Genomic DNA, 27,133 nt, shown 5'->3' with positions numbered 1-27,133 from the left:
CAAAGTTATGGAGCCCTAGTTCAGGGTAGATCTAGAAGACCCTATGTGCAGACTTATTAATGGAGCTAAAAGGTTGCTAGTGGGAAGATCATTGAGCCAATCTTTAGTGACACAAAAAGGACATGTAACCATTGATATTGGCATATTGAGGAGCAGAGATATTTCCCACAGGGAAATCGAGACTCAGAGGGAGTCTAGTTTTAGAGTGAGAATCCCTATGGAAGCTAGGACTTTAGGATATGGGGAGATCAGACTCATTATTTTAGTAGTTGTAACAACAATGCAGAATAAAAAATAGAGCAACAATAGAAACAATATCAATAGATCATATTTCACCATCCATGCAACTATATCTCCAAGAGTGAATTGGGGCGATGTAGATCCTTAGTCCTAGAGTTGTACAAATTTGGGCAAGGTCCATTAAGGTGTTCTCCTCATGGATCATTACCTTGCTACAAGGGCCCACATTATTGAATAGCAGGAGGATCAATGTCGGGCAGATACTGAGGAGTGCAGATAAATTTTGACAATAGAGAAGGAGGCTCAATAGTAGAGTCAACAACAACACAATCTTCCTAGTAGACAGTTGCAGAGACACTTTTGATTCAATGTTCTTTTTGGATGCTTCTTAGTTTCAGTTGTTACAGTAGCAGCAACAAAAGTGAGAGGTAGTGCTATAGTACATTCCACAGGTGTTGGATAGGGGTGGTGGAAAATTCCTTTCTTGCTAAGAGGGAGTGTTGAGAAGTGTAGAAAGAAAGGTTCAATTTGAGTTTAGCCTTAGTCAAATTGAGAAAAATTGAATTTCCACATTAGAAAACAACTTGGAGGAAGTTCACTGAGGTGACATGGCCCTTGTTACTCAGTTAGAACACTAAATTTGAGTTGGTGGGCTTGGAATTTAGCTTGGATGTTGATTGCTAAATTATAACAATCTAGTCGAGTTATTTTCAGTTGTACTCAGTTAAACTAGTTCTAACAATTATTAGAGCCAATCGGAGATCAGTTGTGCAGTGGGACAATAGTCTAACTCAAAGATCATCCAGTTAACTGATAAATCAAGCAATCAAAAAATAGATCATGCATGCAAGGAATTAGAATTGATCAGCTATGGTGTAGATTCCAAGTCAGTGTACAATTAATTATATACTAGATTGAGTGTATAGTTTAGAGTATTGGTCAGGTGATCAATCCTAAATAATTACGCAAGGAAATAGGAGCGAGTGCAGGTAGTGCGATTGTAGGCAGAGAGAGTGCGGGAAGTGTGAGTGCAGGAAATGCAAGTGTGGGCAACGTGAGTGCAAGCAGAGTGAGAATACGTTTACTCTTGCAGTATGTCCTCAGAGCAAGAGATCATAATCGTAATTGTTTCTCAATTCACTAGATTAATGAAAATTGGCCTTAAGGGGTTTTTAGCAATTGGTTTCCCCTAGAAACATCTATGTACCTGTGTATTTGATGATGCATGTTTGCACATGTTGTTCTAAATTATGAATTGCTTTTCATGGAGTAGTAGAATAGATTGTGTCTCTTGATTTAGATTTAATTTCTTGGGTAGTTGTAATCCCATCACCAAAATTTCTGCAATTAAATAATATAATTCAATGTTGAATCCTCAATGCATATGAGAGCTCTTTTACTAATATCAACACCTTCAAGAAAGAAATATAAAATTGTTCAATATGTTCAAGCGAAAACTATAAAATGCTTCAATACTCAATAAGATAATCATGCTTGTTTGCATAAGATATTAACATAATACTACATACAAGAACAATTAATTACTCATGTTACTTATACAATCATTTATTGGGTGCAAAGTAATTATTATCTTGATGCTTGAATCATCAATGCATATGGGAGCTATTTTATTAATATCAACACTCTCAAGAAAAAATATCAAATTGTTCCATACATTCAAGTGAAAAACATGAAATTCTTCAATACTTAATATCGACACTCTCAAGAAAAATATCAAATTGTTTGATACATTCAAGTGAAAAACATAAAATGCTTCAATACTCAATAAGATAATCATGCTTGTTTGCACGAGAAAATAACCTAATATTACATATGAGAACAATTAATTACTCATGTTACTTATACAATCACTTGTTGGGTGCAAAGTAATTGCTATCTTGGTGCTTGAAAGCTAATGTATTACCCAAAGAATATTCTCTGCAGAAAATGTAAACATGCATAAGTTAGAAAGTATCAAAAAGGTTCTTCAACGAGAAGTGTTTGCTAGCTCATTTGACATTACTCACTGAAATTGAATCTCACTTGGATAAAATGCTACCATTACTATTTTTATGGTGCACCATATTTGGATGCAAAAATGCTACAATGAAAAGATTCTTCAATTAGGAAATTTTTCATGGTGGAATTTGTGCATTGAAATGAGATGGACGCTAGTTCAATTGGTGTGAATGAGCGAAATTGGAATTCGCGACCAACTTGGCTAGACACATAACCACAATCTGTATTATGCAAAGTGACATTTTTAGTGCCTACCATTTACTTTAAATATTGCCAAATTAAAGTAAAAACAATAAAAATTTGTTGATGGATAGATGGATAAACTATAAATGGAACCACCATTTTTGTAACGTTTTAAATTTTCAAATAACTGTATTTGCCAAAGTGAAAAGTTAGTAAAAACTAAGTTGGAAATGTCCATTTTTTGCGACAGTAACATTATGATAATCAATAGTGATTTCATGCGCCAAATAAGACACTAACCCCAATGGAAAAAGAAAATAGTGCAACTATAGTAGTGATAAAAAACAAATGAAATTCACAAAATCTCATCACAATTTACAACATGATGCCCCATACAATTTCCAACATAGACAATATGATTTCCAGCTAAAATCACATGCAAAAGATAAAAAATATTTGAAGAAATAGATGGTTGGAATTTCTAGAATTAAAACCCTGCCATACTATACAATTTCCAGCTACTAAAACACATTTTCTAGTTGAAAAAATATGCATAATTTCATCAATGTATAATGAAGAAGATGGCTAGAAAAATATGCAATTTCAAATGAGAGCTACACTTTTCTATGAAATAAACTACTTTGAAAACAAATAACTATACGAATAATTATTATGTGAATTAATAATAATACTTATATTAATGCCCAATACATAGGGGTAGCTTGCATATTATTAAGAGGAGAGCTTGTTGAGGTTGACTTGTGCAGTATAAAATGATATCTAATTGATCTCTAATGCACAACGATATCAGATTGATTTGTAATGCATAATGTGCCTATGAGACAATTTCTGCAGCAATTTACTACTTCACAATTTTGCAACTATAACCACACGAGGACATTACTAAATCCTCATCATTAGAGATGAAAATATGAATATATTAAAAAAATTTAAAACATACAACATAGAGATATAAATAAAAATATGAATATATTAAATATTTAGTTCTAAATAAAAATGAAAATTTTCACCTGTATCAGTTATAACAACTATAACAACTATTTTGATTAATAATAACACAATAATAATAGGAATCACATTGCCAATTTCAACTTCACAAATTGTCATTTTCCAAATCTTTGATATTTGAGTGTAGACAATAATGACAAAAGGTCTTTAAGCTTTAAGTAGAATTAAGAATGAGATGTATATATATATATATATATAAGACAATCAGAAAATATTACACTCAAATTATCTTTTAAATTTATTAATTTCTCATTTTTAGAATTAATTTTTAGTAATTTTATTATATTCATTGAAATGAAAATTTTATTGTATAATTGTCAATGCTTCTAGGAAAAAACTTGTAGAAAAGTGAAGGGAAAAGATAAAGTCAAATTAAAAAGTAATAAAATAAAATAAACAATTATTGATTTTTTTTTTTAATTATTTTTTCCTCTTTAAAATTTGTGAGGAAAAACTATAATTCATGAAAATAGTAAAAAAAAAAAATGAAACAAAATTAAAAGCAAAAAAATTAATAAAAAATAAAAGTTACTAAACAACATGTAATAAAACCTCAATCAATCACCTTACAAATAAATAAATTTAAATAATAATAAAAAATAACAAAATTAAATTCACAATATTAAACTATAGACAAATAATTTTTTTTTTAATAAAAACAAAATAATACAATCTCAAAAACAAAATTTTTAATAAAATAACTTTTAAATCATCTAACTCTAAATTATAGATGAGCGATTTTGTTTTAATAAAAACAAAATAATACAGTGAAAAACAAAACTTTTAATAACGTAATGTCATATCCCTCGCGTAATTAACTCAACGTAAAATAAGTTACGAATTAGTTGGTAACTAATTCTTGATAACTGATTTGGGGAAATCAAGAAAAGGAGATTTTTTTCAAGAAAAGGAGATTTTTTTCTCTGAGAAAAGGAACCTAAAAAAAAAAAAAAAAAAACACGAGAAAGGAAAAAAGGTTATGTCTGGTAAAGACCAGATAACCAGGCACTAGGTGCTCAGATCTTGTTGAGGGCTTGAGGCCTGCAAGATAGCTCGGGGGAGAGAATTCCGTCAAAAGATGGATCTCATGGCTGGGTGGACGAGCGAACTCAAAGCACAGGTGACTGCTTGAGTATCTGATAATGAATCTATAAACCAGGTACGGTGTTCTAACTTCAGCATTCTTTGGTATTATAGTGTAAGGACTATCCTCTGTATTAAAGCATAGATACTTAAGAAGACCATATAGTTCTTAGTACGGTGCCAGTGCACCTGGAATCGTTTAATGTGTAGAGAGAAAGGTTACTTGTTGTTAACGCAGGTATAGAAGGCTGTCCGATAGTGGGCAATACATGAAGGGTTAGGTTTATAGACTATCTGGAAATCTTTGTACTATTAAGTTAGTTTGTGCATTGATTAAATGATTCATTGAAGTCTGTCAAGGCCTGTGTATAGCACGAGCAGGCAGCGTTAACCATAGAATGGACAAGCAGAAGTTATTTATAACACAAAAACCTGTAACTGAGATGTCCGAATCCATTACTAATACAACTTGAAAAACCCTGAGATACAAGTCTGGACCAACCCAGATCTCGGAACATGGTCACGGCTGTAGTCGAAATACATGATTGAAACAAGATAGTATGCGCATGGCCATACATAGATACTCATAACTATGATGTATATATGAAACAGAATAGAATGCGCAAGTTCATACAGTCAAACATAATCATGATATGTATATAAACGAACGCAAATTAGCTCAGAACAGAAAAGATTTCACAGCTATCTGGGACGTTGTCCTTGCAGGTAAATATATGCGATTGAGTCGCAAATATTTCATAAAAATCACCGAGAAGTTCTTTCCGGGATGAGGATCGAGGGTTTAAGAATAGACCCTAAACCCTGTGTAAACCCTCATACCCATGAGTACCGAAGAACTGAGTAATGCTATTTTTTATAAGTAAAGAAAAACAACAAAGATGGTCATGTATCGCGGTATCGAAAGCATCTATAGAAGAATAATAAACCAGGACCATATGCTACCGGAATGAACCTGTATATGATTAATCACTATTTGCATGACAATCGAAAGGAAACATGAGTTCGGTAGCGCTAAATTATACAGCGTGTAAATGTACGAAATAATACCAAAATACAGACAGCCGAACACAGTCAAAGACCATCAAGCCAAGCGGCTGTGAATTAAGAGAAATAATTTAACATAGATCTGAAGAGAGGTTTATGCCTTCAGGAGCAATTAACCAAACAACAAGTTCCTGTCTGTTATTCATGAACGAACAGTATTATACCCTGTCATGAAACATATACATCTTTACAGTGAAATAGAAGTAGCAATGAGCTTGGACTGTTGCCGTAGTTTATAAGGCAAACCTCCGGCCAGACTAAAGTGAAACTATACAAACCCTAAAGACCCTAGCTCGACTGTATGGAACTATCATGACCGTAAAGAAATAATAACTGGAACACTGTTCCCATCTGCAAATCGAGCTTCCGGAGAAACTTCAAACAAATAATGAACCCTACATAACGAGATCTCGAGGGTTCTCATGGGAGTACCTCGTCGGACCCCAAGTGCAAGAAGTAGCCTCGGAGGTCTGCAAGTTAAGCATTGAGATAGCTCAGAACGATAAGTTCCGAGCCTTTTAAAAACTGAACCAGAGAATTTAGGAGGAAACCAACCTGTATCCGCCGAGAGGAGAATTGTTGGGGTCCTTTACCTCGTTTCTGAATCCGGGTTGAGCAACCCTCACTGGTGCTCGCCTGCAACAAAGAACAAACTTAGTTAAAACGAATCTTACAGTGGAAGAAAAATAGAACCATAACCGTGTAACAGGATGGGAGGTTACCTGATCAATCCGGAGCTGGTCTCTTGCGGCTTCCAAAGCGGTGACAGGTTAAACTGTGAGCTGGAGGGACCAAACCATAGTCGCAGTAGGGAGCCGAACCGACGGAATGAACACATAGAAAATGAACAAATGAACCTTGCCCTTAATTCACGGGGTTTATGTAATGGAGTAAAACCCTTAGTGTCATATCCTCCGTCCGATTGCCAAACTAAATCTGGGACGTCCAAATGAAGCAGGAAGAAGAGGCGGGAAGGCCGAGGGCCCCAAGGCCAAGGTGTCACATGGCCTTGTGTACCAGCCATTCCACCTGTCCAGCAGTGAACCCTCGTAACCGGTGCGGTAGGTAGAGAAGCATGTTAAACCTGCACTTGGATCTTCGAAAAACGAGAAACATCTAATGCACCGTGTACTGGAAAGGGTCTAAAGGTTTAAGAGCCTGATGTCAATGTTCATGGGCTTGACAAATTAACACAGTTTATATCACAACGCAAACATAAAGCCATCACGTATATGCACAACTTTAACTTTATTATAGTGAACCCCATATATTATAAGGGTGATATATGTTCATAAGATCGGCTGCATAAGTTTATATATGGTGTGACAAGCGTAGGTTACGTATAGATGCATAAGTTAATGGTTGGTATGTCCACATTTAAGGAGTTTGAGTGGTAGTCAACATACCATAGTTAATTTTTTTTTACTATGTATATTTTTACGTGAAGGGTTGTGACAAATTGGTATCAAAGCCAAAGGTTGCAGTACTGGCGCCTTTGGGAATTGGTAAGTGGAAAAGGAATTGAGGTACGCCGTCAGTAGGCATTAACTCAGTTACGAGTTTAAGCATTCACATATTCGTTTATGTAGGACACTACTTTTGGCATGATAGGCATGATTCATGTTTATAACTGCTTTAAGTAGTAAGTAATAAGTTGTTGCATAACTACTTCATAACGTTAAATTCCTGATGAGGATAAAAAGACAATGAAACTTTTGTCACGCCTAAGAACAATATTGAGTACTCATTACATTCATGAACAATATTGAACACTCATTGAGGGAAATGACAATCAACTACCAAGTTTGATTTGCAAATATGGCAATAACAATGATGCAATGAGTCAAGCAGCGAGACTTAATTGTCATAACTAACTTTTGATTCAGTCTTGTCATGGATGCATGAAGACGATTGGTAGTTGAGATTGGTTAGTGTTGTATGACTAACCCATAGAACTTATATGCATTAATTCGAATGGACTAAGATTGTTACAGTTCGTAACCCAGTGAAGGTTGATTGATGTCGCATGCATGGAATGTGTGTATGACGATTTTTACTCTCTCGATGTTATAGTCCAGTTGTGCATGAGAAAAGTTCTTAATTTTATTCACCATGAGAATGCATGATGAATAGTATATGCTTATGTAGATTTAATGATGATTACCCCCTAATTAAGTGAAATCCATTAGCATGGTTTGTGTTTATCATTACTTGTTGAGAGATAAAAACCATTGGAGCCTCGACTTAATGATGGTTGAATTTATCTCTAATATGGGAGTGATGGATTTCTTATGCATATTGCATTCCAGTGTGAACTTAATTAGAGAGGCATGTTCGGTGGGTAACATTTCTAGGATCCATTCATGGTATAATTACATATGATAATTACTCATAAATAGACTACCTGTGTTAATACAGCTGTCAGTAAACTCTAACTACCTTCCCCAACTATAGATGCTTCAAAAGGAAATGGAAGCAAGGAGAAGGAAGAAGACTGTGCTGTAGGGACAGACGGAGATGGAAAATAGAATCGCTAAGTCTGGTGATGACCAGATAGAGCAAGCTTTGAGTGTCAGAATCTTGCAGAATCTTGCAGAGACTCTAAGTCTGGGGATGACTAGAAAGCGCTCGATGGGCATATGAGTATTCCCTTGACAATGCTTAAGGAGTTGGAAAATGATAACTATAGTGTGTTAATGTTAATGATTTTCGTAATGTCTCCTTGAAGTCATTACTCTGAAATGGTCACACAGTAGTGTTATGATAGTTGTTGCATCTAGCATCAAGTGGTAACTCTGGTGCAAGTGTGACACTTAGGAGGTCATGCTTTTAATTGCCTAAGTAGAGTAATTGCTTTCGGTAAGGGTGGTTTAATTTGTTAGTTATCCGTGTTGATCCAAGGATAAGATAAGTATCTTGCTCACTTACTTGAAGAACACGTATGAATGTTTTATATGATTTCTTAGTAGAGAAAGTATTTGAATGCATGCAATAAAAGAATGGTTCTTTTATAGATTTTCTTGGTAAAGAAAATGGGTTAAGGCATGCAGTTAAAGATTGATTGATTATATGTTTTCTTGGTAGAGAAAATATGATAATACTTGCAGTAAAAGAATTGGTTATTTTATATGCTTCTTAGTAAAGAGAATAGGTAGTTCCTCTTAGTAGGACTACATGTGAGTCTTGTGAGAGAAATGTCTGTCTCTTGTTGTTTTTCTTTGGAATTAAATCCTTGCTAAATATAGCCAAGTATCTTCTTGAGAAAAGAGGATGAGGCATGTAAATGTCTTGAGGACATAGCATGGAAGGTGGCCGAGTTTTAAATGTGTATCTTTATTGATAAAAACTTCTTGGAATATATATATATATATATATATATATATATATATATATATGTTAATTGCATTATGATACTGGCTAGTTTCTAAGTTCTAGTGAAAAGATTATGCATTACATGCATGATAAAGATAGCTAAAGATGTGCTTCTAGGCACATAGATATTCACTTCTAACTTTTGAAGGAAGAGTATAATATATATATATATATATGCATAAATATAGTTTCATTCTAAGAGTGTGCATACTTCATGCATGAAGATAAAGGATTTTATGAGAGTTCTTGAAAATGGAAATAGAGGTTCTTTAATTTCAAGACACATTAGAATAGTGTTCATACAAGAATCAAAATCCTTACTTGTTTCATGAAAAGAACTATGTGCATTAAAGTAAAGTAATTGTGTTAGGATAACGCATGTTGCATATTGGTAGCTATTTTGACTTTGGAATTATGAGTCTGTGTGTACTTAGAGAAAGTGGTCATGTTAGCTTCCTTGAAAACAATAATCTCTTGGAGAGATTGTCTTGTTGGATGAGCTGTGCTGATTGCTTGATTTTGATACATAAAGGATAAGTAAACCTTGTTTTTGTATCTTGACTTTTATGCCGAAAGATAGATATCTTTAATAATTTCCTGAAAGGGAATCTTGAGGAATCCTCACATCGGAAGATAGAGAAATGAGGATTAAAATGACTTCCTTTAAGAAAGAGGTATGTGGTTTGTCGTATGAAATGATGGTAGTCTTATAGTGAAGGGAATAAGTGTTGCATACATTAAAGAAGGGCTTATATGATAAGCAATAGTATGCACACAGATTAGTCAGTGTGACATAAGAGATATGTTCTTGCATGTTAGAGAAATTATGTTTAATTACACTAACGATGCATGATTAAAGCTAGCCATAATAAACGTAAGATAATACTCCAGTAATGACGATTTGGAGTAAGATCACAGACTATGGCAAAATTGGAAATGTGTAGATTATTAACTCAACTGTTGTTGACATTTATACAGTAATGAGTATTTGCATATGCTTTTAGACATGACAATATTGTATGCATGAACATTCTCGGAAATGGAATACGTGTTAACTGATGCATATTTATAACTAACGTTGCTGATGGGATTAAGTAGTAGTAGCTTAATGGCAACAAGAAAACTCATCACATAAATTGCTGCAATGTGAAATGCAATTATAAATGAGAAGAATGATGTTATATGATATGCATGAATTATGTTATTTGGAAAATTTGCATGCATACAACGTGTATGATGGATATGTTTCCCATCAATCTTGATGTTGTGGACCCATGTTGGGGGTTAAGTGTAAATGCATGGTATACATGCATGTCTGTTGTGCTAATGATAATGTTCATATGGTTCATTGTGTAAATTACTTTGAGAAAGAGTAATAAAAGTGAAATTTAACATACCAAAAAGTTGCGGATAGTTGGGTTGATGACAGTTACCTGCCCGGAGTGGTTTATGGTACTTGTCTGCCCGGATTGTGAAAGGATTGAATGCCTTGGGTTGATGACAGTTACCTGCCCGGAGTGGTTGATGGTACTTGTCTGCCCGGATTGTGAAAGGCTGGAATGCCTTGGGTTGATGGCAATTACCTGCCGGAGGGGTTGATGTTACTTGTCTGCCCGGAGTTGGTTGATGGCAGCTACCTGCCCGGGGGGTTGATGGTACTTGTTTGCCCAAATTTACTCTCCCTGGAATTCTTGAGCTGGTTGGCCAGTGGAATTCCATGTTAGACCTGGTAAGGTCTATGTCAAAGAAACTGTCTGGATGTGAAAATGACTCGGTTTGGTTGTGGGAACCAGTTCCCATGGGTTGGGAATTCTTTAGTCCATTGTGGTCTCATGGCTAAAGGAATTAACTAATCAGCTATATGTTAAGTTAAAAATGAATTTTACATATAGTTGTGTTATGCACATTTAACAAGAAATGAGCTTAGTGCTCAATAAGGAGAATTGAAAATTTTAATTCCTTTATTGCATTATTAATGTTGTGAACATCTTAGTGGGAGCCAAGACAGTTCATGCTTGGTGCAGTGATTGACTGTTTTGATGACTAGAGAGCTAGGTGCTCTTTTGGTACATCTAGAAGCACTTGCGAATGTCTTTAGTGAGAATTCGTTCAGTGTGCACGAGAGCAGTGATTCATCATTTGATGATTAGTGTTAGTGCTCTTTAAGTATTTGTAAAAGTAGTGTGATTTAGAAATCATCTAGCATTGCATAGTTGAATTGATAGTCAAAAGCATTTCATTTGACTCAAAATATAGTGACTAATGCAATTGAATTTGTTAGTCATATATTACAGGAATTACTTACCATGGAGGGTTGAAGAATTGTCCAACCACTATTAAAAGGCTTACATGAAAGTATTCATGATTTCCAAGAATAAATGGTGAGTAATGGTAAGTTGACATAGAGAATTGTTTATTATGAATGAATAAAGGTCAAGTGGTAGCGATTAGAAGTTGCATATTTTTGCAATCACGAGTGCTTATGACTATTAATGCTTATAACTAATGATATTCCTTATGACTACATCATTACTATTTTGTTGTCGTCTTTTCCTGGAATGAAATCGTTGATTTCAAAGAAAAAGGATCACATTTTGTGTGGTTTAGATGGTATATCACGAGTAAAATATCAAGTTCTGATGAAAGATGAACACCGAGGACGATGTTCCTGTTAAGGGGGGGAGTATGTCATATCCCTCAACGTAAAAAACTCAACGTAAAATAAGTTACGAATTAGTTGGTAACTAATTCTTGATAACTGATTTGGGGAAATCAAGAAAAGGAGATTTTTTCTCTGAGAAAAGGAACCTAAAAAAAAAAAAAAACACGAGAAAGGAAAAAAGGTTATGTCTGGTAAAGACCAGATAACCATGCACTAGGTGCTCAGATCTTGTTGAGGGCTTGAGGCCTGCAAGATAGCTCGTGGGAGAGAATTCCGTCAGAAGATGGATCTCATGGCTGGGTGGACGAGTGAACTCAAAGCACAGGTGACTGCTTGAGTTTCTGATAATGAATCTATAAACCAGGTACGGTGTTCTAACTTCAGCATTCTTTGGTATTATAGTGTAAGGACTATCCTCTGTATTAAAGCATAGATACTTAAGAAGACCATATAGTTCTTAGTACGGTGCCAGTGCACCTGGAATCGTTTAATGTGTAGAGAGAAAGGTTACTTGCTGTTAACGCAGGTATAGAAGGCTGTCCGACAGTGGGCAATACATGAAGGGTTAGGTTTATAGACTATCTGGAAATCTCTGTACTATTAAGTTAGTTTGTGCATTGATTAAATGATTCATTGAAGTCTGTCAAGGCCTGTGTATAGCACGAGCAGGCAGCGTTAACCATAGAATGGACAAGCAGAAGTTATTTATAACACAAAAACCTGTAACTGAGATGTCCGAATCCATTACTAATACAACTTGAAAAACCCTGAGATACGAGTCTGGACCAACCCAGATCTCGGAACATGGTCACGGCTGTAGTCGAAATACATCATTGAAACAAGATAGTATGCGCATGGCCATACATAGATACTCATAACTATGATGTATATATGAAATAGAATAGAATGCGCAAGTTCATACAGTCAAACATAATCATGATATGTATATAAACGAACGCAAATTAGCTCAGAACAGAAAAGATTTCACAGATATCTGGGACGTTGTCCTTGCAGGTAAATCTATCCGATTGAGTCGCAAATATTTCATAAAAATCACCGAGAAGTTATTTCCGGGGTGAGGATCGAGGGTTTAAGAATAGACCCTAAACCCCGTGTAAACCCTCATACCCATGAGTACCGAAGAACTAAGTAATGCTGTTTTTTATAAGTAAAGAAAAACAACAAAGATGGTCATGTATCGCGGTATCGAAAGCATCTATAGAAGAATAATAAACCAGGACCATATGCTACCGGAATGAACCTGTATATGATTAATCACTATTTGCATGACAATCGAAAGGAAACATGAGTTCGGTAGCGCTAAATTATACAACGTGTAAATATACGAAATAATACCAAAATACATACAGCCGAACACAGTCAAAGACCATCAAGCCAAGCGGCTGTGAATTAAGAGAAATAATTTAACATAGATCTGAAGAGAGGCTTATGCCTTCAGGAGCAATTAACCAAACAACAAGTTCCTGTCTGTTATTCATGAACGAACAGTATTATACCCTGTCATGAAACATATACATCTTTACAGTGAAATAGAAGTAGCAATGAGCTTGGACTGTTGCCGTAGTTTACAAGGCAAACCTCCGGCCAGACTAAAGTGAAACTATACAAACCCTAAAGACCCTAGCTCGACTGTATGGAACTATCATGACCGTAAAGAAATAATAACTGGAACACTGTTCCCATTTGCAAATCGAGCTTATGGAGAAACTTCAAACAAATAATGAACCCTACATAACGAGATCTCGAGGGTTCTCATGGGAGTACCTCGTCGGACCCCAAGTGCAAGCCAGCAGCCTCGGAGGTCTGCAAGTTAAGCATTGAGATAGCTCAGAACGATAAGTTCCGAGCCTTTTAAAAACTGAACCAGAGAATTTAGGAGGAAACCAACCTGTATCCGCCGAGAGGAGAATTGTTGGGGTCCTTTACCTCGTTTCTGAATCCGGGTTGAGCAACCCTCACTAGTGCTCGCCTGCAACAAAGAACAAACTTAGTTAAAATGCATCTTACAGTGGAAGAAAAATAGAACCATAACCGTGTAACAGGATGGGAGGTTACCTGATCAATCTGGAGCTGGTCTCTTACGGCTTCCAGAGCGGTGACAGGTTAAACTGTGAGCTGGAGGGACCAAACCATAGTCGCAGTAGGGAGCCAAACCGACGGAATGAACACATAGCAAATGAACAAATGAACCTTGCCCTTAATTCACGGGGTTTATGTAATGGAGTAAAACCCTTAGTGTCATATCCTCCGTCCGATTGCCAAACTAAATCTGGGACGTCCAAATGAAGCGGGAAGAAGAGGCGGGAAGGCCGAGGGCCCCAAGGCCAAGGTGTCACATGGCCTTGTGTACCAGCCATTCCACCTGTCCAGCAGTGAACCCTCGTAACCGGTGCGGTAGGTAGAGAAGCATGTCAAACCTGCACTTGGATCTTCGAAAAACGAGAAACAGCTAATGCACCGTGTACTGGAAAGGGTCTAAAGGTTTAAGAGCCTGATGTCAATGTTCATGGGCTTGACAAATTAACACAGTTTATATCACAACGCAAACATAAAGCCATCACGTATATGCACAACTTTAACTTTATTATAGTGAACCCCATATAGTATAAGGGTGATATATGTTCATAAGATCGGCTGCATAAGTTTATATATGGTGTGATAAGCGTAGGTTACGTATAGATGCATAAGTTAATGGTTGGTATGTCCACATTTAAGGAGTTTGAGTGGTAGTCAACATACCATAGTTAATTTTTTTTTACTATGTATATTTTTACGTGCAGGGTTGTGACACGTAACTTTTAAATCATCTAACTCTAAAAACAACTCTACTCTACAATACCGAAATTAACGTAATAAAGTTTACAAAAATTTAAAAATTGCGAAATCTCTGTTAGCCTCATCTTTCTTAAATAATAAACTAAAAAATGTTTTATCAAATCATTGCTAAATTATTATTATTATTATTATTATTATTATTACGAGAGGAATCGGCAACTGCGGGGCGGGAGATTACATGAGATTACACGAAATTCGATTACACGAAATTCGTGCTTCTACTGGTAATCGATTTTAGTTTTCATTTGATATGATCAAGTTGAAGGGAAACCATTCAACTTCTTCAATACTTAATAAGATAATCATGCTTGTTTGCATAAGAAAATAACATAATACTACATCCAAGAACAGTTAATTACTCATGTTACTTATACAACCACTTATTGGGTTTAAAGTAACTGCTATCTTGATGCTTGAATCCTCAATGCATATGGAAGTTATTTTATTAATATCAACACTCTCAAGAAAGAAATATCAAATTGTTCAATATGTTCAAGTGAAAAACACAAAATTCTTCAATACTCAATAACATAATCATGCTTGTTTTCATAAAAAAAAAAAAACTAATACTACATCCGAGAACGATTAATTACTCATGTTACTTATACAATCACTTGTTGGGTGCATAGTAACTGCTATCTTGGTGCTTGAAAGCTAATGTATTATCCAAAGGATATTCTTTGCAAAAAATGTAAACATGCATAAGTTAGAAAGAATCAGAAAGGTTCTTCAATAAGAAGTGGTTGCTAGCTCATAGGTTCTTCAATAAGAAGTGGTTGCTAGCTCATTTGACGTTACTGACTGAAATTGAATCTCACTTCTAGATAAAATTCTACCATTACTATTTTTATGATGCATCATATTTGGATGCAAAAACGCTACAAGGAAAAGATTCTTCAATTAGAAACTTCTTCATGGTGGCATTTGTGCATTGAAATGAGATGGATGCTAGGTCAATTGGTGTGAATGAGCGAAATTGGACTTCGCGACCAACTTATTTTTATTTTCATTTATTTATTTAGTTATTTTTTTACGAGAGGAATCGGCAACAGTGGTGGCGGGAGATTACATGAGATTACACGTGAGTTCGTGCTTCTACTAGTAATCGATTTTAGTTTTCATTTGATATGATCAAGTTGAAAGGGAAACCATTCAACTTCTTCAATACTCAATAAGATAATCATGCTTGTTTGCATAAGAAAATAACATAATACTACATCCAAGAACAATTAATTACTCGTGTTACTTATGCAACCGCTTATTGGGTTTAAATTAACTGTTATCTTGATGCTTGAATCCTCAATGCATATGGAAGCTATTTTATTAATATCAACACTCTCAAGAAAGAAATATCAAATTGTTCGATATGTTCAAGTAAAAAACATAAAATTCTTCAATACTCAATAAGATAATCATGTTTGTTTGCATAGAAAAATAACCTAATACTACATCCGAGAACGATTAATTACTCATGTTACTTATACAATTACTTGTTGGGTGCATAGTAACTGCTATCTTGGTGCTTGAAAGCTAATGTATTATCCAAAGGATATTCTCTGCAAAAAATGTAAACATGCATAAGTTAGAAAGAATCAGAAAGGTTCTTCAACAAGAAGTGGTTGCTAGCTCATTTGACGTTACTAACTGAAATTGAATCTCACTTCTAGATAAAATTCTACCATTACTATTTTTATGATGCATCATATTTGGATGCAAAAATGCTACAATGAAAAGATTTTGCAATTAGAAACTTTTTCATGGTGGCATTTGTGCATTGAAATGAGATGGACGGTAGCTCAATTGGTGTGAATGAGTGAAATTGGACTTTGCGACCAACTTGGCTAGACACATAACCACAATCTGTGTTATGCAAAGTGACATTTTTAGTGCCTACCACTTACTTTAAATATTGCCAAATTAAAATAAAAACAATAAAAATTTGTTGATGGATAGATGGATAAACTATAAAAGAAATTCACAAAATCTCTTCACAATTTACAACATGTTGCCACATACAATTTCCAACATAAACAATATGATTTGCAACTAAAAGCACATGCAAAAGATAAAAATTATTTGAAGAAATAGATGGTTGGAATTTCTACAGTTAAAACCTTGCTATACCATACAATTTCTAGCTACTAAAACACATTTTCTAGTTGAAAAAATATGCATCATTTCACCAATGTATAATGAAGAAGATGGCTAGAAAAATTTGCAATCAACCCATGGTTGTCCCATGAAATTTTCCATCTTTCAAATGAGAGCTACACTTTTCTATGAAACAAACTACTTTGAAGACAAATAACTATACAAATAATTGTTATGTAAATTAATAATAATACTTATATTAATGCCCAAAACATAGGGGTAGCTTGCATACTCTTAAGAGGAGAGCTTGTTGAGGTTGACTTGTGCAGTATGAGATGATATCAGATTGATCTGTAATGCACAGTGATATCACATTGATTTGTAATGCACAACGTGCCTATTAGACAATTTTTGGAGGAATTTACTACTTCGCAATTAGATTGATCTGTAATGCACAAGGATATCATATTGATTTGTAATGCACAACGTGCCTATGAGACAATTTTTGCAAGAATTTACTACTTCACAATTTTGCCACTGTAGATGGGGAGACATTTTGGCTCAAATATAAATAACCACACCAAGGCGCTACTAAATCCTCATCATTAGAGATGAAAATATGAATATATTAATTTTTTTTAAAATACAACATAGAGATATAAATAAAAAAATGAATATATTAAATATTTAGTTCTAAATAAAAATGAAAATTTTCACTTGTATCAGTCATAACAACTATAACAACTATGTTGAATAATAATAACACAATGATCACAAGAATCACATTGCCAATTTTAACTTTCACAGATTGCCATTTTCCAAATCTCTCATATTTAAATACAGACAATAATGAAAAAAGGTCTCTAAGCTTTGAGTAGAATTAAGAATGAGATGTGTATATATAAGACAATCAAGGAAAATTACACTCAAATTATTTTTTAACTTATTAATTTCTTATTTTTAGAATTAATTTTTAGTAATTTAATTATATTCATTGAAATGAAGTTTTATTGTATAATTCTCAATGCTTCGAGGAAAGAAAATTATAGAAAGGTAAAGGGGAAAAATATAGTCAAATTAAAAAGTAATAAAATAAAAAAGAAAAATTATTGATTTTTTGAATTATTTTTTCCTCTTAAAATTTGTGAAAAAAAACTATAATTTATGAAAATGGTAAAAAAATAAAATTAAATAAAAATGAAATAAAATTAAAAACAAAAAAAATTAATTAAAAATGAAAGTCACTAAACCACCCATAATAAAACCTCAATCAATCACTTTATAACTAAATAAATTTAAAGAATAATAAAAAATAACAAAATTAAATTCACAATTATGAATAAACCATTTTTTTTAATAAAAACAAAATAATACAATTTCAAAAACAAAATTTTTAATAACGTAACTTTTAAATCATCTAACTCTAAAAACAACTCTACTCTACAATACCGAAATTAACGTAATAAAGTTCAAAAACTGCGAAATCCTGGTTACCGAAATCAACGTAATAAAGTTCAAAAACTGCGAAATCCTTGTTACCGAAATTAACGTAATAAAGTTCAAAACTGCGAAATCCTTGTTACCCTCATCTTCCTTAAATAATAAATTTAAAAATGTTTTTATCAAATAATTAGTAAATTAAAGCAACTTTATAGTTTTTGGTGCTTCATTCAGAAACCATTCACGACAACATCGGAAACCACTTTTCTAAGCAGTGGAAGACATTTTCAAAGACTTCATTCACTCGTGAGCTTCATTCAGAAACCATTCACGAGAACATCGGAAACCACTTTTCTCATCAATGGAAGACTTTTTGAAAGACTTCTTAGGACTAACATTTTTTGGACTAACATTAACCCATTTTCAAATTACCTAAAGTTATTGGTTTTTTTTTAACCAGAAACCATTCACACCAAACTTTATAAGTATACATGTTTTAACGAGAACATCGGAAACCAAGTTGAAAGGATCTATGGGCTATGGGCTATATTGCACCAGGTATGACATTTAGAATGTTAAATGTTTGCTTTTCATTTCTAAATGTCTCACCAACATTTTTGCATGGAACAATAGAGTAAAATTTGATGAATGTTATCTTAAATGCAGAGTATGGGTTCGGTCAGCCAGTGTCTACCAAAGGAGATATTTACAGCTATGGCCTTTTGTTATTGGAAATGCTTACGAGGAAACGACCAACTAATGATATGTTTTCTGGAGACCTGAACTTGCACAAGTGGGTAAATCTAGCCTTTCCAAGCAGCGTTAAGGAGGTAATTGACAACAACCTTCTTAGGGAGGTGGAAGGAGATGAATTTGAAGAAAACAATGTATTCAATTGCATATCTTCTCTTATACAGGTTGGTTTGGTTTGTTCGAAAGATTCACCCAATGAACGACCAACTATGAGAGATGTGGTAATGGTATTGGAGAACCTTAGAAATGATTTGGGGGCAAATGCAATTGCTTCTAGGAGATTAAGGCAAAGCATATCTAATTTGCTTAGCAATACAAATGCAACAAGGAGTGATACACATGCATCAAATGCCCATAGTTCTTCCTCATTTTAGTTTGTGAAAATTGCAATACCAGAAGATTTCAATATTTCCATTGTGCATACAATGGCACTTGTTTTTTTTTAAAGTTATAATCATTGAAGTAAACTTCTATTAGTATTTATATTTATATGTCAGTATTATCAAAATAAAAAGTACACGCTTTTGTGACATTGCAACTATACATTGGTTTATTTTATTGGCCATTCATAATGACAATGTTTTTAATTGTCTCAAATTAATTCCATTATTTATTTGTCTATAAATGAAAGGATATAATTAAAAAATAACAATCATCTATAACTTATAAACACATTTTTTTAGATGAGTGAATTGATTTTATGAATTATATTGGATTTTAATTACACTTTTGATATTATTTTTAATTATTTGACCAATCTTTTGTTCATATTTACTATCTATTTATGATTATTATTAATGTGAAAATTAAATTCTTTAATAACACTTTATTAACCAAATGAAAAAATTATATCTTAATGTGATTTATTACTATTATCCATGATGTCAATATTCATATCTACAAAATAAGAACCTCTCTCACAAAAGGTGATATGAAACTAATTGTATTATCTTTAGAGCACAAATTAATGGATTAATATATTACATTTAACCATAACTAATTTTTTTATGTCATTAACAAAAATTTAAATTTTGAATTCCCATTTAGAAGTGATTTTTTAAATTTTCATGTAAATCAAATTGATGAAACATCAATAAGAATTCTATTCTTTTAAATATATAATTTGATCCATTTAAATTTCAGTTATATATAATTTGTTTATATTATCAATAAAAATTCAAAAGTTAAATCCTAATCTTACATATGATTTTTTAATTTTCTTATTAATGAGATTAGTGAGCCATTAATGGAACTTGATGGTGAACTGTATACAATGCACGAATATTTAAGTATATAATTTTGATCTAAAAATCATGTTGAAAGACATGAAAATTTATGTTACAAAATTATGATTTATTATAATTTTTAACAATTTAGAACTTTTTTTAGTTATATTATAATTATATCATATATAAATTTTATATCCCCATACATTGTTGGAGACATGTCTGAGAGATTTCCCTACCCTTTCAACCCTTCTTTTCTTCAAAGGACTCTTGTTGACCATGTAGATATTTGGCTTCTTGTAATAGGGCTTCTTATATTCTAGCGAATACTTCAATTTGATAGTTAATGTTATTGACAAAACAATGGGATATGGAAGATGTTTTATTCTATGCTCCTATTAATAAAGTAGCGAGTGATGAAAGTTAAGGTTTTATGCTAAGTTGGCCTCTCTAGCTTCAAATGGATAGAGGTTTCTTGAATATGGTATAAATATGTTATTATTTCAAAACCATAAATCACATAGATTTCATTTCACAATTTTCTAAGTGGTATGTTCATTGAATTTATCTCAAAATACCTTATTAGGATCTACTCCAAATTCAATTGGAAATTTACAGAGTCTTATGAACTTAGATATTTCTTCCAACTCCCTATTAAGGACAATTCCAATTACTCTGGCATTTGAAAATGTTTTAGTATTTGAAATTATCTTTCAACAATCTCACTGGGGAAATTCCAAAAGGAGGGTTTTTTTATCCAAAAAAACAATTTTCATGTCCTTCATTGGAAACCCTATCTTTTTCAAACCACAAGCATTCCAATTACCTATCTCTCAAACAACAAGAGATCATTTTGCATTTGTGAAAGAGTATTATTGCTAATGAATGTAGTTATTTTTGTTGTACTATGTTGTCTACTTTTGGGATTCATTTGAAAAGGAAATAAGTGTATGCAAAATGTTAATTCCTTGCAACATATTGTCTAAAGGTTAGATTACAAAAGGATCTCATATGATGAGCTTCACATAGCAATTAATAGATTTGCCAAAGCCAACTTGTTAGTAATGAGGAGTTTTGGTTAATTTATAAAGGAATTTTAGCGTTGACACAGTTGTGGCTATATCAGTTTTCTAGTTGCAAAAGACAAGGTTTTCAAGAGTTCTAGATTAGAATGTAGTGTTCTACAAAAGGGTCAAAATTGAAATCTGGTGAGAATCATCACTTCATGTTCCAACCTCCATTTTAAAGGATTAATGTTCCAATATATGTCTAACAAAAGCTTGGAGAAGCATTTGTAGGGATGAAAATAATGGTGGAGATGTATGTGAATTGGCTTTGAAAACACAATTGGATATTGCCATAGATGTGGCCCATGCGATGGATTACTTTCATCATGATTCTTTTGTTCAAGTGGTACTTTTTTATTTGAAATCCGATAATGTGTTTTTGGATGAAGACATGATGGTCCATATAGTGGACTTTGGTATCGAAAAATTAATGAATGCAACCCCTACTAACTCACTTCAACATTTGGTTTGAAAGAATCCATGGGATAAATTGTCCCAAGTATGACATTTTAGAACATTAATTTTACTTGTTTTTCCTCATCAACAGTTTTTGTACACAGTGGTAAAGTAAAATATAATGAAGGTTGACTTCAATATGGAGTATGGATTAATTGAGATAGTGTTTACCAAAGTAGATATATATAGTTATGATTTTTTTTTTAGTGGAAATGCTTACTAGGAAGCAACCAATTTTTTTTGAGATGACATGTTTTTTTGGAGATGTAAACTTGCACAAGTGAGTGAAGCTAGTGTTTCCAAACATAGTGAAGGAAGTATTTCTCTTAAGTATTTTTAGCGAGGTGGATGGAGATGGATTTGTAGAAAATAATTCATACAATTACTTTATGTGCTATGAGTTAGTTTGATTTTCTCAAAACATTAAACCAATGAATGAACAACTTTGAAAGATGTGGTAACGATATTGGAGAACCTTAGCAATGATTTGGGGGTGATATGTAGTTGCTTCTAGGAGATTGAGACAAAATTCACCTCAGATCTGCGGCCTAGGCATGCAAGAGAATTTGCACCCAAACCAAGAGAGATTCCTCCCAAAACTCGTGCTCCTTCCTACTTGCTTCGTTGCCTCAGATCCACTGTCTTTTTTAGAGGTATTTCTTTGATGTTGAATACACTTGGATGTGATTAGAATAGCCTCCAACTCTTCTTTATTTATACTCTCACATGTCGCTCCATCACACATTAACTTGGGCACATTCTAACCCTAAGCCAACCTGCTCAATGTGCCAAATTAACTTACAACCACAAAAAATAAAATAAAAAAAAATCTCCACTTCTAGAGCTCCAATTTGAGTGATTTCCACTGCCCCTTTCTCCTCTAAGGGTCCTCTAACACCTCCATGTGTCAAATCACACAACCTCCTCTTGGTTTTGGCCCCATGTTGATGGGTAAAAAAACTCCAAGATTGGGTTCCACGCCCACAAAGCACTTTTGTGGTACTCCAACCTCCAAAACCCTAAACATTAGGGCTTTAAATACCTACCAAGCTACCAAATCTCAACAAGATGGAGTTTACTCTTGTCATGGTTATGCGCAAGATGAGCCTCTTGTAAGTTCTAGTGGACTACTATCCAATTGCAGGTCAGTTGAGTACCAAGAGATACAATAGGCACAATAGAGAGATTCTCACGATCTGATCCATGTGGAGGTAAGCATAAGAGAAGGACAGGCCCTAAACATTCACATGTTTTGTTTGAAATAGTCAAGATTACTTCTATCCATATAAGGCTCTGGATGGACTCCATGTGGAGGTAAGCATAAGAGAAGGAAAGGCCCTAAACATTCACAGGTTTTGTTCAAAAAAGTCAAGATTGCTTTTATCCACATAAGGCTCTGGATGGACTTGGTCTTGATGTTAATCTAAAATTAAGCAATCATACGCTTCTCAATGGATTTGCACTAGATGTATTTCAAGTAGAGCAATCCACGTAGGAAGATGTTACAATCATAACCTTCTCAATGGATTTGCACTAGATTTTGGAGCGAAACAATCCACATAGGAAGATGTTACAACCAAGGAGATCAAAGATTGTTGCAACAAACTACAGGCAATCAAGATGGATTGTAGTAAATATAACTTATTACACACCAACAAATGCCCTTTAATTATTTCAGTTAGAATTTAGACCAAAATACATTGAATTCGCATGGTGGAAACCCACTCTCTAGAGAGCTTTTGGAATAGAAAATCAAGCAGACTTATTCTGAGAAATTTTGACAAGGGTTAGGTGAGATAGCTTGGGAAATTTTCTGATAAGAAAGAGATTCTGTTGGGTATGAAATTTATTAGTCTTCACACTTTTCGATCTAGGAATTCAATGCATATTTTTGCAACATCACACAGGCTGGCAGTTACATACAATAGCTTTTCCAATATGTTGAAAATGTAGCAAGCAAGGTCTTTTAACTTGTGCCTTAGCCAATGAAGACCTTGAATTGTCCTCATGAGTTAGACTTTAGTTAGGATGAGTTATTTCCACTTTACTGGAATAATCATCAAGTTAGCATGCATAGGTTTGGAGCTTCAGTTAAAGCGAAGTCTTCATCAGTTTAACTGCAGAGCGAGGTGGTAGTTAGCAATTTAGTTAGAACAAGTTAGTCTTTAATCAAGATTGAATGAAGCACGAGTTAGATCTCTAATGTTGAGTGAAGAGAGCACGAGTTAACAACTCCAGTGATGATTGGAAGGAGAGAGTAACACTCTTACTTAACTCAATATCAGAACTCGAGTTCTAAATTAAGTTGGGTGTCCTTGCATGGATCAAGTTCACCTATAAAGAGAGGATAAACACACACATAAATCACATTATTTTGTGCACAAAGGTTTGTGACAAGACATAGCTCAAGAGTTAGTGTGAGAGAGCCTTGATTGTGGAGCATAGGAATTGTGTCCTAAAGAATAGGAGGAATATATGCGCTAGAATTTAGAAGAATTGGTTGTGCACTAGTTGTGTGGAGATGGGGTCCTTAAAAATAGGATTTGAAGTGCGCTAGGAAATAAGGGATCATCGCAAGGAATAAGGGGCTCAAGTGTGTAAGGAAGGAGGAGCAGAATTGAAGCAAGATGACAAGGTTTGCAAAGCAAGTCAAGGAGGCAGCAGAGGAAGACTTGTGTGCACGAACCCAGATCAAGAGGTGATCAAGGCAAGCGAATATCAGTTGCATTAGTAGAGAATTGTGTGAGAAGCATAATGCTTTCTCAAGATAGACAAATTGCTTTGTAATAGATTCAATTGCTCCATGAACAATCAATAAAATAAGTGTGTCAACTTGTGTGATGTGTTTTTACCTTTGTGTTATCAAAGCTACTTTGAAGGGCCAGTGAATGAGAGTGTGTACAGTGAAGCAAATCAAAGGGAGTTGAGATTTTCTAGATCATGGAGTAGATGTTTCAGCTGAAGACATGGAGATGTGGTCTTGACTGGCTTGGCAGTGAGATTGGCTGGGAGTTTTGGTGGATTGGTGGTGAACCTGGTGAACAACAGTTTGTTGTAGGGCAGATTATTGATCATGGACTTCCTATGACTTGCCATAGATCGTTGGGACAACTCTAGGATTGCTTTAGCATGGACGAGATTGGTATGATCGAGATTCCTTCATGTGATGAACAACATGTTGGCAGGCTAGTTTCTTCTTTGGGCAGTGATGTTGCATATCCGAGATTGGAGGGATGTGCATGTGTTGTGTTTGACCCAGGAGGATGAGTGCTTGCAGGACTAAGTTGCAGTGATGATGGCCATGTTCGATTGCAACTCAGACTGACCTTGTAGGACACGAGATGAGTAACATGTTACGCCAATGGAGATATTTCTAACTCAGAGGGATTCTAGCTTCAAAGGGAGCAACCCTATGGAAGTGTTGAGATATTTAGGTTCAAATGAGATGAGGCAGAGGCACTAATGAGATAGTGTGGTTCACTCTACAGAGTATGCTACATTGGTAGACACTAAATGGGCTAGTGTCATCGGTAATGATGATGGAGGCTTCCTAGTGTTGGAAGTACCTCCCTCACTAAGAGGGAGTGTTGAGATTGGTAGCTTGGGAGGTACTCCAAGACCTACGCTATAGAGTTGTGGAGGAATTAGCACCACAAAGTCACTTGTGGGCTAAGAACCCAAGGGTGTGGGCTTTGCACTCAAGCTTGTGGGTGTGAAACCGTGTATGCATTTGGACACTTAAAATTATGATTATGATTGAGCCCTTTTAAATTTTGGCAATTAAAATCCAGGGGTTGCAGTTCAATATTAGCCCTACAAAATCGATAGCCCATTTTTCAAAGGGCTCAATCATAATCTGAGGACATAAAGGCATTTCATTGGCTTGAACAGGTTGACCCATTAGAAATCCAGGGGTTGATGGTAATGTAAATAACTGGGCTCACAAATAATATCTAACATGAAATGAGGAAAGGCTAGATCCCAGCTGTAAAAGTAGTTTGTGGTTACCTTTATAGTTTTCTTCCTTGACCTAGGATAATTGCGATTACCCCAATTTTTTGTTTGTTGCAATTCAATATTAGTACTACGAAATCGAGAGCCCATTTTTCAAAGGGCTCAATCATAATTTGAGGACATAAAGGCATCTCATTGGCTTGAACAGGTTGACCCATTTGCTGAAAATTATCGCATCGCTTGACATACTGTTTGGCATCCTTAAACAAAGAAGGACAAAAGTATCTAGCGCGTAAGATTTTATATGCAGTTCTCTTATCAGCAAAGTGACCACCACAAGGTTCATCATGGGTAGATTTTAGTATATCAAACACTTCTTCCTCTCTTACACATCTATGAATGATAAGATTTGGTCCAGTGTAAAAGAGGTCTCCTTGGATCCAAGAATATGCAGCACTTTTTAATATGATATTCCGCTTTTCACGAGCGGATAAGTGAGGTGGTGTTTTTCCAGTGACTAAATAGTTGGCTATGTCAGCAAACCATGGAGACTTTGTTGACATAGAAAAAATATGTTCATCAGGGAAATCATCATCAACAGGAATTACTTCACCAGGATTATTCAATCTAGAAAGATAGTCAGCTACAACATTAGATTTTCCTGGTCTATCAACAATAGTAACATTAAATTCTTGTAACAACAGTAACCACCTAGTCACTCTACCGCTAGTCAATGGTTTATTCATTAAATATTTTATCGCAGAATGATCAGTATGCACAAAGACTTCATATCCTGTGATGTAGTGTCTGAATTTATTGATAGCAAAAATTATGGCTAAAAACTCTTTCTCGGTCACTGTATAGTTCAATTCAGCGGGTGACAAATTTTTACTAATGAAGTAAATAACATAGGATTGTTTGTTCTCTTCCTATCCTAAAGTTGCACCAATGGTAGTATCTGAGGCATCAAAGGAAATGTGGAATGGAAGGGACCAGTTAGGACCTCTCAAAATTGGTGCCTATACTAATTTTTCCTTTAATGTCTCAAAAGACTGTTGACAAGTTGTGGACAAGAAAAACTCACTATCCTTAGCTAAAAATCGAAAAAATGGAGTAGCTATCCTAAAAAAGTTCTTAATCAACCTCCTGTAATAGCTCGCATTTCCTAGGAATCCTTTTACTTCCCTTTGTGTTTTGGGTGCAAGAAGACACAATATAACTTCTATTTTGGCTGGGTCTACCTGGATACCTTTGTCGAAAACCAAATGTCCAAGGAATACTCCTGCTTTGCACATTAATCTACACTTTTTATCACTCAAAGTAACGTGAGCCTCTTGGCAACATAAAAGAATTTTTTCTATTTTGAGGGCTTCTTGGAATGAGTTACCAAACACTAAAAATCATCCATATAGATCTCAATGCACTCAAGATCAATAAAAATATCCAGCGCGACCCTTTGAAAGGTGGTTGGGGCATTACATAGTCCAAAGGGAAGCACTTGGTAAGAAAATGTACCCCATGGACATGTAAAGGTGGTCTTATCTTGATCTGTGGGTGCGATCTGAATTTGGTTGTACCCACTGAAGCCATCTAAAAATGAAAAGTACTTTTTACCAACAAGGGTATCTAGCACCTGA

The 27,133-nt window shown here is 34.5% G+C and overlaps 2 protein-coding genes and 1 long non-coding RNA gene across 3 annotated transcripts; 1 reads left to right on the top strand and 2 right to left on the bottom strand.

Moving 5' to 3' along the window:
* Positions 1-5,708: 5,708 nt before the first annotated feature.
* On the bottom strand, positions 5,709-6,643 carry LOC149246575 (uncharacterized). Its single transcript, XM_089441864.1, has 3 exons — positions 6,342-6,643; positions 6,175-6,255; positions 5,709-6,089 (listed from the first exon to the last, which is right to left on the bottom strand). Exons 1-3 carry the CDS (start codon positions 6,641-6,643, stop codon positions 5,930-5,932), a joined length of 543 nt encoding a protein of 180 aa, XP_089297990.1. The 3' UTR covers positions 5,709-5,929.
* A 6,420-nt stretch (positions 6,644-13,063) lies between these two features.
* On the bottom strand, positions 13,064-13,644 carry LOC149246574 (uncharacterized). The gene is made up of 2 exons (XR_016265572.1): positions 13,563-13,644; positions 13,064-13,477 (listed from the first exon to the last, which is right to left on the bottom strand). It is a non-coding gene; the product is annotated as an uncharacterized LOC149246574 (long non-coding RNA).
* Positions 13,645-18,579: 4,935 nt separating this feature from the next.
* On the top strand, positions 18,580-19,167 carry LOC149246573 (receptor kinase-like protein Xa21). Its single transcript, XM_089441860.1, has 2 exons — positions 18,580-18,598; positions 18,707-19,167. The coding sequence occupies exons 1-2, from the start codon at positions 18,580-18,582 to the stop codon at positions 19,165-19,167; spliced, it is 480 nt and encodes a 159-aa protein (XP_089297986.1).
* Positions 19,168-27,133: the final 7,966 nt, after the last annotated feature.

Source organism: Pinus tabuliformis, chromosome 7 (assembly GCF_031772625.1).
Source record: "Pinus tabuliformis cultivar Carrire ecotype Pingquan chromosome 7, CPIR1, whole genome shotgun sequence".
In the NCBI taxonomy this organism is placed as follows: Eukaryota; Viridiplantae; Streptophyta; class Pinopsida; order Pinales; family Pinaceae; genus Pinus; species Pinus tabuliformis.
This window is presented reverse-complemented; position numbering and strand designations above follow the sequence as displayed.

What these genes read in the sequence shown, in the direction of transcription:
- LOC149246575 (XM_089441864.1), bottom strand. Translation starts at nt 6,643, where the DNA reads ATGGCTGGTACACAAGGCCATGTGACACCTTGGCCTTGGGGCCCTCGG. An exon ending in ACCAGCTCCGGATTGATCAG is followed by an intron (nt 6,256 to 6,341) that starts GTAACCTCCCAT and finishes TCTTTGTTGCAG; the next exon opens with GCGAGCACCAGTGAGGGTTG. An exon ending in TCTCCTCTCGGCGGATACAG is followed by an intron (nt 6,090 to 6,174) that starts GTTGGTTTCCTC and finishes CTTAACTTGCAG; the next exon opens with ACCTCCGAGGCTACTTCTTG.